This window comes from Notolepis coatsorum, assembly GCF_963971535.1.
Source record: "Notolepis coatsorum genome assembly, chromosome: 12".
Taxonomy (NCBI): domain Eukaryota; kingdom Metazoa; phylum Chordata; class Actinopteri; order Aulopiformes; family Paralepididae; genus Notolepis; species Notolepis coatsorum.
In genome coordinates this window covers 65,274,961-65,289,655 of record NC_140176.1, presented here as the reverse complement: position 1 = coordinate 65,289,655, position 14,695 = coordinate 65,274,961, and the positions used below count along the sequence as shown (strand labels likewise).

General features: G+C 45.0%; 1 protein-coding gene across 1 annotated transcript in view; it reads right to left on the bottom strand.

Moving 5' to 3' along the window:
* Positions 1-10,710, bottom strand: part of malrd1 (MAM and LDL receptor class A domain containing 1) — a gene marked incomplete at both ends in the record, with an annotated part of 129,163 nt that extends 118,453 nt beyond the window's left edge. Inside the window, 4 exons of the mRNA XM_084325849.1 lie at positions 3,183-3,266; positions 3,820-3,908; positions 5,620-5,745; positions 10,527-10,710. Of these exons, the coding sequence (XP_084181975.1) occupies positions 3,183-3,266; positions 3,820-3,908; positions 5,620-5,745; positions 10,527-10,710 (483 nt within the window). The remainder of the gene's footprint in view (positions 1-3,182; positions 3,267-3,819; positions 3,909-5,619; positions 5,746-10,526) is intronic.
* Positions 10,711-14,695: the final 3,985 nt, after the last annotated feature.

Genomic DNA, 14,695 nt, shown 5'->3' with positions numbered 1-14,695 from the left:
GCCTGGCATCAAACCTAGATAATGGAAAGGAAAGAGAGGTTTCACTTTTAGGTTTACAGTAATTTCCAAAGATCTTGGGGAAAACGCTTCTATATATATATTGATTCAAAACAGAAGTGTGTGTGTGTGTGTGTGTGTGTGTGTGTGTGTGTGTGTGTGTGTGTGTGTGTGTGTGTGTGTGTGTGTGTGTGTGTGTGTGTGTGTGTGTGTGTGTGTGTGTGTGTGTGTGTGTGTGTGTGTGTGTGTGTGTGTGTGTGTGTGTGTGTGTGTGTGTGTGTGTGTGTGTGTGTGTGTGTGTGTGTGTGTGTGTATACAATCCTCATTGTCTGCCTCATCTTTTTATCAGGCTAATATCTTAGTTGTCCAGCTCAAAGTCCAGAGGCGTGCATTCCTCTACCACCAGGACGTTTTATAGCTTGTCATAATTTATATCTGACCTATGACTCAGTGGATTGTGTCATCCTGGGGGATGGGAAGAATCCAGCCTGAACTTGAATCCAAACATCTGAATTCTTGGACAGCTCAAATCTGTGATGTCATCAGGTCAACATTCTCTGGAGCTGTTCCTCTTGACAATGTCTAACATTTTGGACTTGTTTTGTTAGCACTTTTATTTAAGGCATCATGATTAAGTACAGAGGAACTAATGAACTATATATGTTAACAAACTGTTTATTAACCATCAGTTACTCAAGTCTCAGACCTGATGTCTCAGTGTAAGGAAATCCTTCCAGAATGGCGCCTATATCTTCCCAACATCTACCCATTCAACTCTCAAATCCCAATTTTCAAACAGCTTACCTCTAATTCTAAAAGTTAACCATCGGTAGAATGAATGTCCCTACACGTATTAACATATATCATTAACATATAGTTCTTCGTCAGTTCCCAGGTACTTAGTCATCATTAGTGCCCCCTAAAGAGAAGTGTTACCAATGAACGTTTACACCCAACTGAGGCTGTATAAGAGTCCTCGGAAAATCACACAAGGTCAGTGGCACAGCTCTGGAATAATGTTGCTTGGACTTGGTCACACCACAGATCATATAGTTTACTGTGTATATATCTAGGAGAGACTTGTTTAAATGTAGCACAAATCTTGACTGACTCGTCCAAGATCATTCTGTTTGCGGACAGATTTTAGCTTTAGTATGAGATTGCTGTTCGGAACTGCAATAATAATTCAAATTTGTGAACAGTCATTTTAGACTTTAGACTCAAGGGGAAATGCCTTCTCACAGCACTGTACAATACATACAATACAAAAGTACATCATATTAAAAACAGTACATCCAACAGCACACAGCAACTACATACAATAACAGACAGCAGCACACACTCATTGTTCAGCAAGGCATTGTTCAAGGCGGCTATGGCTGTGGGATTCCGGCTTCTCCTAAAGCGAGCCCTTCTGTACCCCAGTGTTCGGTACCTGCGCCCAGAGGGCAGTAGGGTGAGGTGGTGATTGAGTGGGTGTGTGATGTCCTGCTCTATTGAGATCGAAACGCGTGGCCTTATTGTTTAGCTCTGCGAGGTTGAGTGTGGGGAGACCCATTATCCTGGCAGCGGTGTTGGTGATGCGTGTGAGTTTGACCCGGTTAGTAGCGGATAGTAACTAAAAAAGCAGGTGGAACAGTACAGTAGGATGGGATTAATAATGTTCTGGTACAACAGTAGGAGGAGATGGGTGTCAACATAGAGTCCTTTGAGCTGACGGGTGACTGATGGTTCTTTGGCTCGTTAGTGTGCTGGTCGAACCTGAGTCTGTTGTCGAGTGTCACTCTGAGGTTTTGAAACTGAAATGTCAACCATTTCAACTGTTTGGTTATTGATGAGAATGGGGTGCTGAGGTGAGGAGGGAGCAGTTGTTATTTCCTTTGTCTGGCTGACATTGAGGTGAAGATGGTTATCTTCACACCACTGGGTAACGTGTGCAACCGTGGTGTGATAGTCCAGAGCAGAGTGCTTGTCTGTGAGCAGGGCAGGAACGACTGTGTCGTCTGAGTATTTGAGGTAAGTAGTGACAGGTGACGGACTGGTGCAGCCATTGGTGTAAAGCGTGAACAGGAATGGGCTCAACACACAACCCTGTGGTGGTGGGTGCAGGTGATGTGGTTGTGCCCACCCGCACAGCTTGCAGTCTGTCACTGAGGAAGTTGTGCATGAGAGGGATCAGACGGGGGATGGTAAATAGCTGCTTTTTTATATAGCGCTTTTATCCAAAGCGTTTTACAATTTGTTACTCACATTTTACCCATTCACTCACACATTCACACACCGACGGTGGCGGCAACCATGCAAGGTGCCAACCTGCTCATCGGGAGCAATTAGGGGTTAAATGTCTTGCTCAAGGACACATCAACACGCTGCCCGGGAGGAGTGGGAATCGAACCGGGAACCTCCGGATTGCCAGACGACTGCTCTACCTCCTGAGCCACTGTCGTACCCATGGTGTAGCTTCTGGATCATCAGACGGGGGTGTGTTTAGATGGTGTAGCTTCCAGATCATCAGATGGATGTTGTTGAAAGCAGAGCTGAAGTCCAGAAAGCGGAGGTGCCACAGGACAACGGTTCCTGGTGGGGAATCCACAGGTGCTGGAGGAGGAGGTGCAGCAGGCCCACTTAGCCTTATAGGCAAATTGGAGGGGACAAATCAGGATAAAATTTGAACCACTCAAATTAAAGTGTGCTAAACCGAGACACAGGGCCTATCACCTATTATGTAAATGGTCTTTTATGTGATGTGAATGAATGAAGGTGAAAGTGGATGATACCACGTCGTTGACCTCTATATGTGGTACCCCCAGGCAGCCATGCCGTAAAATTGAGCTGGCTAAGCCCAGTGACAGATGGCGGAGGCTCAGAGAGGGGGCGAGGGTGCACGCAGGACAGGGAGACATTGACAGCTTTTGAGGATGTGTAAAGGACACGAGCAGCAGGTTTCATCTGAGTCCAGTTGGTCTCAGAAGTGTCCAAGTGGGTCAAAACCCTGTCATTACATATAAATGTCTCCTGTCTGTCATTTATCCTTAGATACATCAACACGAACAAGCAAACATCAACCACTAGGATGAGGTAAAGTGTTAAGTTGTACAGACCTGAAACTGGTGATCGCTGGTAAACTTTATCACTGTCCGTTGCCACGGTTCTGTCTGTTGTTCCGAATAGTTCTCTCTCCAGACCACAGTTCTCTGTCCCGATGGGTGAGTTTGAATCAGGACCTGAAGTGCTCCATGTTTCGCCCTCACATGGTGGTAGAAACTCATCTGTCGAGAGGAAAATACATGATCATCATCATCATCATCGGTTGTTGATAGTGTCTGTCTCGTCTGGGCTTCAAACAAGATGGTGCTGAGTCTCAACTAGGGGGTGGTCCCGAGGGGGGCTTAGCCCCCCCCCCCCACCTTCAGGAGGCAATAATATTTGCAATAAAGAAATCCATTTCAATAACATTGAACACGAGAAACACACACACACACACACACACACACACACACACACACACACACACACACACACACACACACACACACACACACACACACACACACACACACACACACACACACACACACACACACACACACACACACACACACACACACACACACACACACACACAGTGGAACAGAGGAATAGAGGACCGGCAATCGCATATTAGACAACGATGTGTCTGTTTTTAAGCTGGCCCCAAGCTTTCACTGCAAATGTATTTTTACTTTTAAAGCACATGGTGGCGCTGGCGCATTGTCATAGTGGTGCTGCGCCTCTATACCATTGTTGGCTAAAGCCCTGTAGCCAATCAGAGGACTGTGTTACCCTGCAGGTGTGAGAGGGCGGGAACACAGGAGTCCACAGCTCTGCCTGGACCCTCTCTCCTCCAACAGGCAACAGGGCCAGGAAGTATGCTGAGAGAGAGAGGAGAGGGAAAGAGGGTTAGACAGAATGAAAGGGGGAGGAGAGAGAGAGAGAGAGAGAGAGAGAGAGAGAGAGAGAGAGAGAGAGAGAGAGAGAGAGAGAGAGAAACTGAAGACTATAGTTTCAAAGATTGATGCAAATGTATTATGTATCTTGTTTAGCAAATGGTGTCTGAGAAAAGATTGAGCATCAGACATGCGATCATTTAAATCATCATTAATCATCTGCTCTCTCAGATGTCCCATGCATACCGATTGCCACAGAGAACGCTGTTGTCTGCGACTTACAACTCTAGAGGAAGTCGCTAACTTCTTCAGTGAAATCTACAAACGGCATATTTTGGGCAACTTGTTTTACCCCGTTTAAACATTATTTTAGAGTAGATTAGATTAGATTAGATTAGATTAGATTCTATTCGATTCAAAGTTCTTGTCATTATACAGCACAAGTACAGTACAATGAAAATAAGTTTGGCATCTAACCAGTGTGCAAATGTAACAGTAAAGTGCAATAGTAATATACAATGTACAGGTGATTAAACTGGGTATAGAATACAGTATATAAATTAGTACTACTGAATGTAGTGCTAATCTAGGGAAGCCCTAATACATTCATACATTTTATTTACTCCGTTTTCCCGTGATAACGAGTTAATTTAATTAGTTTTCTCGTGATAACGGCCGGGATAATTTTCTCGAGATCTCGAGATAACAAAGTTCGTTTTCTCGAGATAACGAGTCAGTTTTCTCGTGATAACGAATTCATTTATTTCAGGGGGGTACATGACATACAGGTATACACAGTAGTTACATTTGTGACATACAAGATATGCAAATATCCAGTACTGTTAAACAGAGATCCTAATAGAAAATATACATACGAGGGGGAGGAAACTGTACATGGAGGGGGTGGGAGGGGTTTGTACATACAGGGGCCAGTTTTGAGTTGCAGCCTCCCGTAGCCAGGTGCTCTTTGAGAGCTCACTTTAATTGCGCCGCCGGTAAAGCTGAAGCCTTTGCTAACCGTCTTCTTAGATGACGCACACTAATGTGTATATATATATTATCTGTAACAGCAAGGCATAAAGCTATTTCAGCCTGTGTCAGGCCTTGATTGAAGAGATATGTTCAGTTCAGTTATTTTTTATTTCGGGCTTTGGACACATAACAACGGTCATTCCATAAATCACCAAAGTTTTACCAGCTGCTGATGACGCGGTGATCAATATCATCCTGCTCCTTTAGCCCCTTTCGTGACATCACAGTCACGAAAGGGGCTACCTGCTCCTCTGACATTGCGACACTGAATGATTGATGTTTCCTGCAGTGATCTAATATATACTATCATTTCGTTTTCTCGAGATCTCGAGAAAATTATCCCGTTATCACGAGAAAACCAATTAAATTAACTCGTTATCACGGGAAAACGGAGTAAATAAAATGTATGAATGTATGGCCTCTTATGGCTTCCGTACTAATCAGATGTATGTACAGAGTAATATTAATACAGTGATACAGCAGCAACTACTAGTACTATTATTATTAGCAGTTACAAGAGAGGCTAACATCAGAACCACAGCCGTCAGTTCTCTGTGGCATTCAACGTGATGCGTGAGTGAGAGAAAAACATCACCATCACCGAATCTTCCCTTTAAGGCCCTATCAGAATCAACAGTCTTCAACTGCAGGTGAGGTGAGGTACCTGATTGGTTGAAGGCGTGGTCATGTTCAAGTCCAGAAACACCAAGTGTTCTGGTCCACTCAGCCTCTGAGCCGCGGGCCAGCTCACAGAAACCCCCTTCAAAGTCACAGCGGCTGTACCCAGAACCTTTAGGGGACAAGGACACACTGTGACATGGATGCATCTGAACATAAGCTGAAGTGCAATGCCTGTGTAGCAGGGTGGATTATCCCTGCTTTATGGGAGTGGTTGTACACGGCCACCTGGTAGCGAGAACACAGCAGAGCTGAGTCCAGCTGGGTCCCCGACTGTAGGCCAGGAATGTTGAAGTGGAGGTCGAGCAGCAGGAGTGGATGGGGCCTAGGATTCACTGACCTAGGAATGGTACTCTGGTCCTTCTTGCCCTCCAGGGTGATCAGCAGTAGCTCCCCACACACCCACACTTCCCCCAATACGTCCTGAGCCCTCCCACACCCGATGGCAGTAAGATGGATGATATATTCGCTCCCCAAAGCAGTACTCTTCCTTAATGATGAGTGGAGACCTTTCACAATGAACTATAGGCAGGGGGTGGGGAAAGGGTTAAACAATAATGAGCATTACCCGGAGAGAAAAGGGTTAGACAAAATGCACATTAAAGACACACACACAGTGCTCCCATTTACGTCTCCTTTACTGAAGCTTATATACACGTTACACGTTATTGCATACCTATCAAGGCTACTTCCACACTGGGCACCTAGTGCTCTCGCTCTATATTACAGACACAGTAATGACCTCTTCCCTTTAAGGGTTATCTACTGCTCCGCTTCGCTGTAGGTGGGGAACAGGGTATGGAGTAAAGGAGTTCAATGGGAATCTTTATAAAGAACCACACGTTATTAGTACACTCAAAAGAAATTGGCAGTGGGCCCACGTTAGCAAATAAAAGTCCTATCTAAAGCCGGCTTTTCCCCAAAACAATAAATGGTCGGGGCGCCCCTAGACACTGTTGCCAGCGTTAGTTCAAAGCACCGTTTATCTTTGCCCTTAGAGAGCCTGCGCCACACAGTGGAAATGTCTACCAATAAAGTTTCAGCACTCGGAGCGCCGCTGTACTTATCCAAGATGGCGGGTCTGCTCTCACCACCAACTGTCCGTGTGGTAAGATGGCCATCGGGAGATCCCGCGATAACAGGCAGCGGGGCGGGGTAGACGCTGGGCAGGTGACTGCTGGGGTAACGGCTTGGAGGGGCTGGAGGAGCGTGCAGTGTAGTGACGTCCGCTGCTGGGCTGAAGAGGTGGCCGACACGCGGGCTAAACTGTGGTGCTAGCCTATAACTGAAGCTAAGCTGTGGGTCGTGGTGAACCCCCTGTCATGACGCCTATACACAGCTAACGCAAGGTGGACAATATCTACCACCTGGTCTTCGGCAGTCGCTCGTCTGCTGGTTCATTCACAATGTCTCTTCTGCATTAACCAAACGCTAAACTATTGCATACTTCTATAATAACCCGCTTTGTAACTGAGTTTATCTCTTGCGTGCTGAATCTCCGGAGCTCCCGTTCCGTGCGTCCTCCTCCCTCTGTGGAAAAACGATGAAGAGGAAGCCCCTCTGTCATGTACAAAGGTCTGATGACCACACAGAATAGTAACTGGAGCCGGCTGCACATGAACAAAGAAACAGCCTCTCTCAGTAAATGCTTTTAAAACATTGTCCCAGGTAGGTAAGAAAGACACAACACAAGACGTTTTCCAAATAGTAAATCATATATTTAATGGAGGTAGGGCTTTAAACCTCCTCCATGGTGATCAGGGAAAAAGGTAGGGGAGAACAAACAAGGTATACATACAGACAAACAAACACTTAACAAAATATCAACGTGTCCATCATAGGACACCACAACTAGGAGGATTAATCCACACCAAGTGGTAAATGGCACCAAGCCACACAGTATCGCTCCACAATACAGCTAGGTGAGAAGGGCAACCTCCTCACTCCACTCTGGAACGTGGCAGTGATTCAAATGAGGCGCCCCGTGTGTGTGTCATCTTCCAGACTATATCCACTCATTCCACTGACTGCCCACAGGTGCATCAAGCAGGTGCAATCAGCTCAATCAGGGGGATGAGTGGTATCTGGGGAAGGGAGAAAGAAAAACAGGATTTAGAAGATGACACATCACACAAACAAAAATAACATAACCCATACTAATTATACTAACCTGATGTTCACATGGTCTTCCAAATACCGTAATAATGATAATGACCAACCCACGTACATCAGACCCTCCCTCGGCACCACGCTCTGAACCCATCCTTCTTCACCTGTGTCTCCCTGCCCAACGTGACCACCAGCGCCCCTGGCGGCACCTGTATCCTGTCCCACTATGAAGTGTCAATGTCAGGATAGGGATGATCAAGAGCGGTCGGCCGGTTACACAACGTCCTCGCGAACACAGGGAATGCAAAGAATTAGCGTTAGACACATTGAATAATAGTCAGTCATTTTCAGGTGTCTACACCTGCAAACTTCCTCTAGGGCAGAGTGGCTAACTGTGAGTGAGTGGTAACATCATTTTAAAGCATACAGAAATCTCACTGAGAAAATACAAGGCAACACAAATGCATTCAAAATAAATTATGAAAAATCAAATGAACAAAACGAAAACAACAAAAACATGGGGGATTTCTTATAGAAATATACACAAGTAAAAATAGTCACTCTCCAACCACTAGTCAAAAGTCAAAGTCAGCTTTATTGTCGCTTCTCATAATGTGCAAGCCATACAGAGAAATGAAATTGCGTTTCCCCCTTCCCACGGTGTATTCTTATCTATCTAGGCATAGATAAGAAACAAAAACTAAAAGAGGAGCCAAGAAAAGGGGGGCATAATTCAAAACATCAGAAAACTAGATATATCTTCACAAATCATTCTAGCTATTTTACTAGAATACATTTTGTTTAGAGATGATGAATATAATTTTTAATCATTCATAAAACCAGCTATGAGTGGTGTATGACTGACAGACGACAGCCCGTCTGAGGTGCTATGGTTTCAAACACAGCAGACACAAACTGAGAATCTGCTATATAAACCCACTGCTTTTCCTCTTCCTATCCGTGCTCAACAACACTAGAGTTTTTTTTTTTATAGAACACTGGGGTGTATTGTTCCACTCCTCTGTGCAGATTGGAAGTCCTATAAAGATCCATCATCTCACCAAGCAGGCTTATTAAAGCAACGATTCTCATTTGGTTTTATGGCTTAATGTCCAACCAGGGACTGAAAACCACTAGCGTTAACGTTGTGGTGTTTTCAGATGTAAAACTCCTGTGTAGTAAAGCTGTCGCAAAGTGACGAATACAAGAGCAGCAGAAGACTTTTGTAAATTAAAATGTAGCGCTGCTGACCACACGACAGCGGGATTGTAATGAATTATGTCGCATGAATGCAGCGTTTTGCATTTTCACTTGTCATCGGCCCACAATGGTTTACTTGGAAATTATGTAAATGTGGGATCCATGGATATAAAAGAAAACAACACTATATACAATGCATCTAAATACAAACAATACACGGTTAAATAAAGTATATTAAACTGGCCCATCATTCACTACTGCATTTCCATAATAGTCCTGTTGTGTGTATGTAAGTAATAGCATTCCATTTTCCCTTACATTCAGAGAAGAGGTAAAGGTTTCCTGGAGACAGCATAGAAAAATGAAACCATATCAGGCTGAACAAGCAGAATAACTCCCTAGTAAGGAATGAAAGGCTTAGCAATACTAATGTTCATTTTGACAGGCATCCATTACAGCATAGCTCTCCACTGCTGTTTTGAATCAGGCAAACATTAATATAGATGCAAATGTGTGTTTTTCACTTTCAGCATGAAGTTGGTTTGGTCATGCTGAGTGAAAAGCTATCATGACACAGCATTTGTTTGGTGGACATTCAGAGCCACAATATTGTAGCGTTGCGGTGTTAGCAGGCAGAAGAAAAGACAGCCTTTTGGCAGCTCAACAAGCCTCTCGCAGCTAACCCTGTGGGTTGAGATGTTCAGCCAAACAAAAATAAGCTGGCCAGGCCAATATACTGGTTTCTTGCTAAAAAAAAGAACAATGCTAACTCCAGTTTTCTTAGTCCTCCACCTCTTATCTCCTCTCTCCTCCTCCCACCTCACCTACCGGCCAATCAATACCACCCTAGGGTGAACACATCCCCCAATCAGAACACCTGCAACCCAAAACAGAACAACTCCTCAACCAATAAACTACTACCACAGCTGCTTTAGCTGCGTCTATACTTTACATAGCTGCATTTCTGGCAGACGTTTCTGGTCATGTGACATGTGCGCCCAATAGTGTGATGAGCTGTGTCTTTGCCCATTTCCACGTCAAACAGCCTGCAAACTACCTGGCGTTCTATCGCCATGCTCTAAGACAAACTCTAACCTTAACCAACTTCGAAAGAGTGCCTAAGCTTAACCGTCGAAAGAACTTGCCTAACCTTAACCAACTTCGAAGATTGCCTAAGCTTAACCAGTGTAGAAACTGCCGTCGGCCAATCAGAGAGCATCTGCCAGAAATGCGGCTACGGAAAGTATACAGGCTGCTTTAGTACTGGAGACCCAGGAAATGTCTCCTCCCACCCCTCCTGACCAACCCCGCCCCCCCCCCCCCCCCCCCCCCCCCCCAAAGTCCAACAAAGCATTACAGTATCAATCCGTCCTCAGTGGAAGGCCACTTCCCGGATACTACTCTTATCACTACATAGCTCATACTATCTATGAAAACATCAACATGTAATCTCAATGGCACAAGCACAAACCCACAAATATATATTTTGTATATCCTTCTACAAGATGGCATTCACCCTCTGCCCTCTGGCTGCTCAGAGCCCAAGTGAACACAGTACATTAAAAGACAGACATTGAAACTCACAGTTCTTCTCATCGCTGCCGTCCACACAGTCGTCAGTGAAGTCACACACAGTGTCCTCCGGTCCACACACACATGGTCCCTGGGCACAGGCAAACTCCCGCGCTGAGCCGCAGGCCTCGACACACACACACCCGGAGAGCAGGGAGCAGGCCAGCAGCCACGCAGGCCGCGCCAGCAAAGTCATCAGGCCGTCAGATTTTATTTCCTGATAGTCTCCTACGGTCCACTCTCCCCGTCTTCACTTTGTTTACGGCATGGGGCCGTCTGTGTCTTCGAGATGAAAGAGAACTCCGGTAGAAGTATAGAGCAGAGCCTTACCGTTTACAGTTGACTTGGATCTGAGATTGATCATCAACATGTGTACAAGCTGTTCGCCCGGGAATAATGGGCAATAAATGGCTTTTATGGCTGTTACTCAATAAGGTGAGTGGGTGAGTTTGTGTGTGTGCGCGTGTGTGTGTGCAGGGCCGGCTCTGACTAATTGGCTGCCCTAGGCAGGGTTTTATCTGGCGCCTCCTTGCATCACAGTTTATTCACTACCAATAACATGCACTCAGACTTTTGTTTTCATAGCATATAATGTGAGGGTCACGTCAGATAGCCACACTTTACCATTACCCAGAGAGGGGGAGCGCAGGTAAAGTGTATTTGCCTGGCTGGCGGGGGCGGGGTGACATTAAAGGGGAACTATCTTATAAATGGCCTTTTCCTGTGGTTTGCATTGTTTTCTAGCAATGTGGGGTTGTACCAACACTGACTAGATGTGAAATCTCTAGCTATACTCTCGTTTCTTTAGTTCAGCTCAGACAAGAACCTCCCCCATGAACCAAGCCATTCAGAATTGACTCGCTCCCTGGCGTAAGTAGGTGCTGCTGATATGCATATCTCAGCCTCCTCTGTGGTCGGTTTCCCTGTCACTGAAATCGGTTTCCCTGTCACTGACACTTCCTCAAACAGGTTGACGTGACACAAGTGCTGATACGAGAGAGCGAGAGAGAGAGAGAGGGAGAGACAGACAGATAGAGAGAGGGAGAGAGAGGCTCTCATACGGTGCGACTCGTCTCGGAGCATTTATACACACTCCCGACTGCGTATGTGTGGGGGAAACACACGCTCTCGGAGCGATCTCTCCTCTCTATCTCTCTCCCTCTCTCTATCTGTCTCTCCCTCTCTCTCTCTCTCCCTCTCTATCTCTCCCTCTCTCTCTCTCTTGCTCGCTCGTTCTCTCTCTCGCTCTCTCTCGTATCAGCACTCGCGTCACGTCAACCTGTTGCAAAATATCATAGCGCACGCTCCCACGCGTATTCCGATCTGTGCAACAATATTCACAGGGTATATATTGTCATTTGAACCAAGTTACCAATGCATTGTCCCGTGGGATTATGCCCTCCCGCGGCGAAATTAATTAGTCCCTCTATCTCTCTATCTCTCTCTCTCCCCCCAAAGTTATCTGCCAGTGCAGACTGTGGGTGACTGTCACTCAAAGCACATTGCGAGTATGGGCAGAGCCCAGCCAAAAACATCTTGGAATCTGGAAGTGCAGAAAATGCTGCTCTAGAGTACTTGATTAGAAATACCTTACAGATGTGTTCCATAGACTCACAGGAATTGTGTAAAATTGCCCAAATAGTGAAAGAAATAGTAAGATAATTCCCCTTTAAAGGAAAACTCCAACATTTTGGGAAATTAGCTTATTTGCCATCTACCCTGGAGTTAGACAAGAAGATGTCTGATGATTTCTTCTCTGTGCATGCAGTAGGAGTAGGAAGAGGTTGGGAACTAGGCTAATGGAGGAACCTACTTCCAGTAACTGACTGACGCTAAGCTAGGCTAACGGTGCGTGTCTTCCTACTCCTACTGCATGCACAGAGAAGAAAAAGGTATGTATCTTAACACTCCAACATTTTGGGAACCCTGGAGTTAGACAAGAAGATGCATACCTTTTTCTTCTCTGTGCATGCAGTAGGAGTAGGAAGACGTTGGGAACTAGGCTAATGGAGGAACCTACTTCCAGTGACTGACGCTAAGCTAGGCTAACGGTGCATGTCTTCCTACTCCTACTGCATGCACAGAGAAGAAAAAAGGTATGTATCTTCTTGTCTAATTCCAGGGTAGATGGCAAATAAGCTAATTTCCCAAAATGTTGGAGTGTTCCTTTAACTAAGAAATCATTATTATTTAATAGGCTATGCTATAGACTTACGCTGGTTGTTGTGGGGTTATTTCATATTTAGAAATAACAGTGTTAACTAGTATTAGTAAAAAATTCTTTAAATGGGATTTTTTTTAAATGATTTGGGCCCACTCTGGGTGGTGGCACCCTTAGCATTATACTATACTAGCCTATACTGCCTATGCCAAAAACAGGCTCTGTGTGCGTGTGTGTGTGTGTGTTTATGTAATAAAGTCAGGAAGGTGTGTAGTACTGGTATAATGTTGAGCGTGTATGTGTGCACCTGCGAGCAGCACGCAGAGGATTGTAAACGTGTCAAACCTGCTCATAAACAGAACAGTAATCGAATACCTCATCCATTTAGACACATAACCGCATTTTAACAGCCTCTGCTCATCTACCACATTATTGAAAAATCAAGAACATTGGTTGGACGTTCAGCAGAGGCGGTTGAGTGAATGGAGGAGCCCTTCGCTGTGAGGTGCAGGTAGGAGGAATTAGCTCTAGTTAATTAAAGGCTGAAGGCTTAATTGAAACAAACAGAGAGGCACTCCGGATGAGAATATTATGAACTACCGTCAGCTCCCCTTGACAGGTCCAAGCATCGCTCGACAGTCAAACATAATTTCATTTCACATCAATCAATAAAGGGAGGATCTCTGGATAGACACGGAGTGAGCCAATGCGAGAGGCGGTGTAGTCCCAATTAAATTAACTTTTGAGGCAAGAGGGACATTTTGACAGATCAGTACGAGACAAGGGACCCATGGAACAAGGAAAGGATCATAAATGTATAGTAAACAGACCAGGCTGCAGAAACAAATTCGTGGGGGGGGGGGGGGGGATAAAATGTTCTCGGCGGGGCACAATGGTTTTTCAACACAGGTTCCCTTTTATACGTTTCAGCTGGGACAACGGCGCTGTGGCTTGCTTGGCGCTGCCCACGGTGCTGAACTAAACAGCAGAGAGGCAATTGAAAAATCTAATTTCTTTCTATCTTAAGAACATTCACTTATACAAAAACAGACTGAACGGATATATATAACAGACCTGCTGGGGCAGCGGACTGAGAGCAGGGGACACAAACAGGCTGGATAAGATGGTCAGGAAGGCCAGTAGCGTGGTTGGGGTGGAGCTGGACTCCCTAGCGAGGGTGGCGGAGAGGAGGAACCTTGCTAAGCTCCAGGCCATCAGGGAAAACCCCCCCACCCACTATACACAGACTTGGCTGACAGCAGGAGCATGTTATAGGCTCACACTACCTAAATGCAGCACTGAACGGCACAGGAAGTCCTTCATTCCGACAGCCATCAGACTATACAATGCATCACTGTGCCTCACTGCATCACTGAGCACAGAGTGACAGTTACCATCTTCCTGGACTCTTACTTTTTAAACAGCACTGTGCAATATTACACCTACAGTAGACTTCAGTATATTTTTACTGTATTTATTTACTGTGTCTTTTATTCTATTTTTATTCTATTTCATTTTATTCTATTCTTAGGCCATTTGTTTTGTTATTCTTATTCGTGACTTGTTCTGTCTAAATGTTTAATGTTGAGTGATTTGCAGTGTCAAATTTCCCTCAGGATAATACATTTCTATGCTATTCTATTCAATTCTATATCTTTGAAAAGTCTCCATTTTTTCAACACTTCTGAATTCACTGACAAACTGAACTGAACTGACAAAAATAAGGTGCATAAAAAAGCAAATAAAATTCCTTCACATGCTACTCACCATCATTAGTAGAGCGGCAAGCGGCGTTTGGGGACAGAGTGAAATCTTCTTAAAACACTGCCCCTCCACTCATTCCTGAACTTTTTTGTTAAGTCCTTCTCAAATGCCAACTGAATTAAATTGGCTTTGCGTCGATGAAGCATACTAAGGTGATGTTCTGTAAAGACGTTCTTGAGGGTAGAAAACAAATTCTCACAGAGTGCCGTGCTAGCTTCAGTAGTGTTGTTGTTGACATCAGTGCCCACTAGGGCTG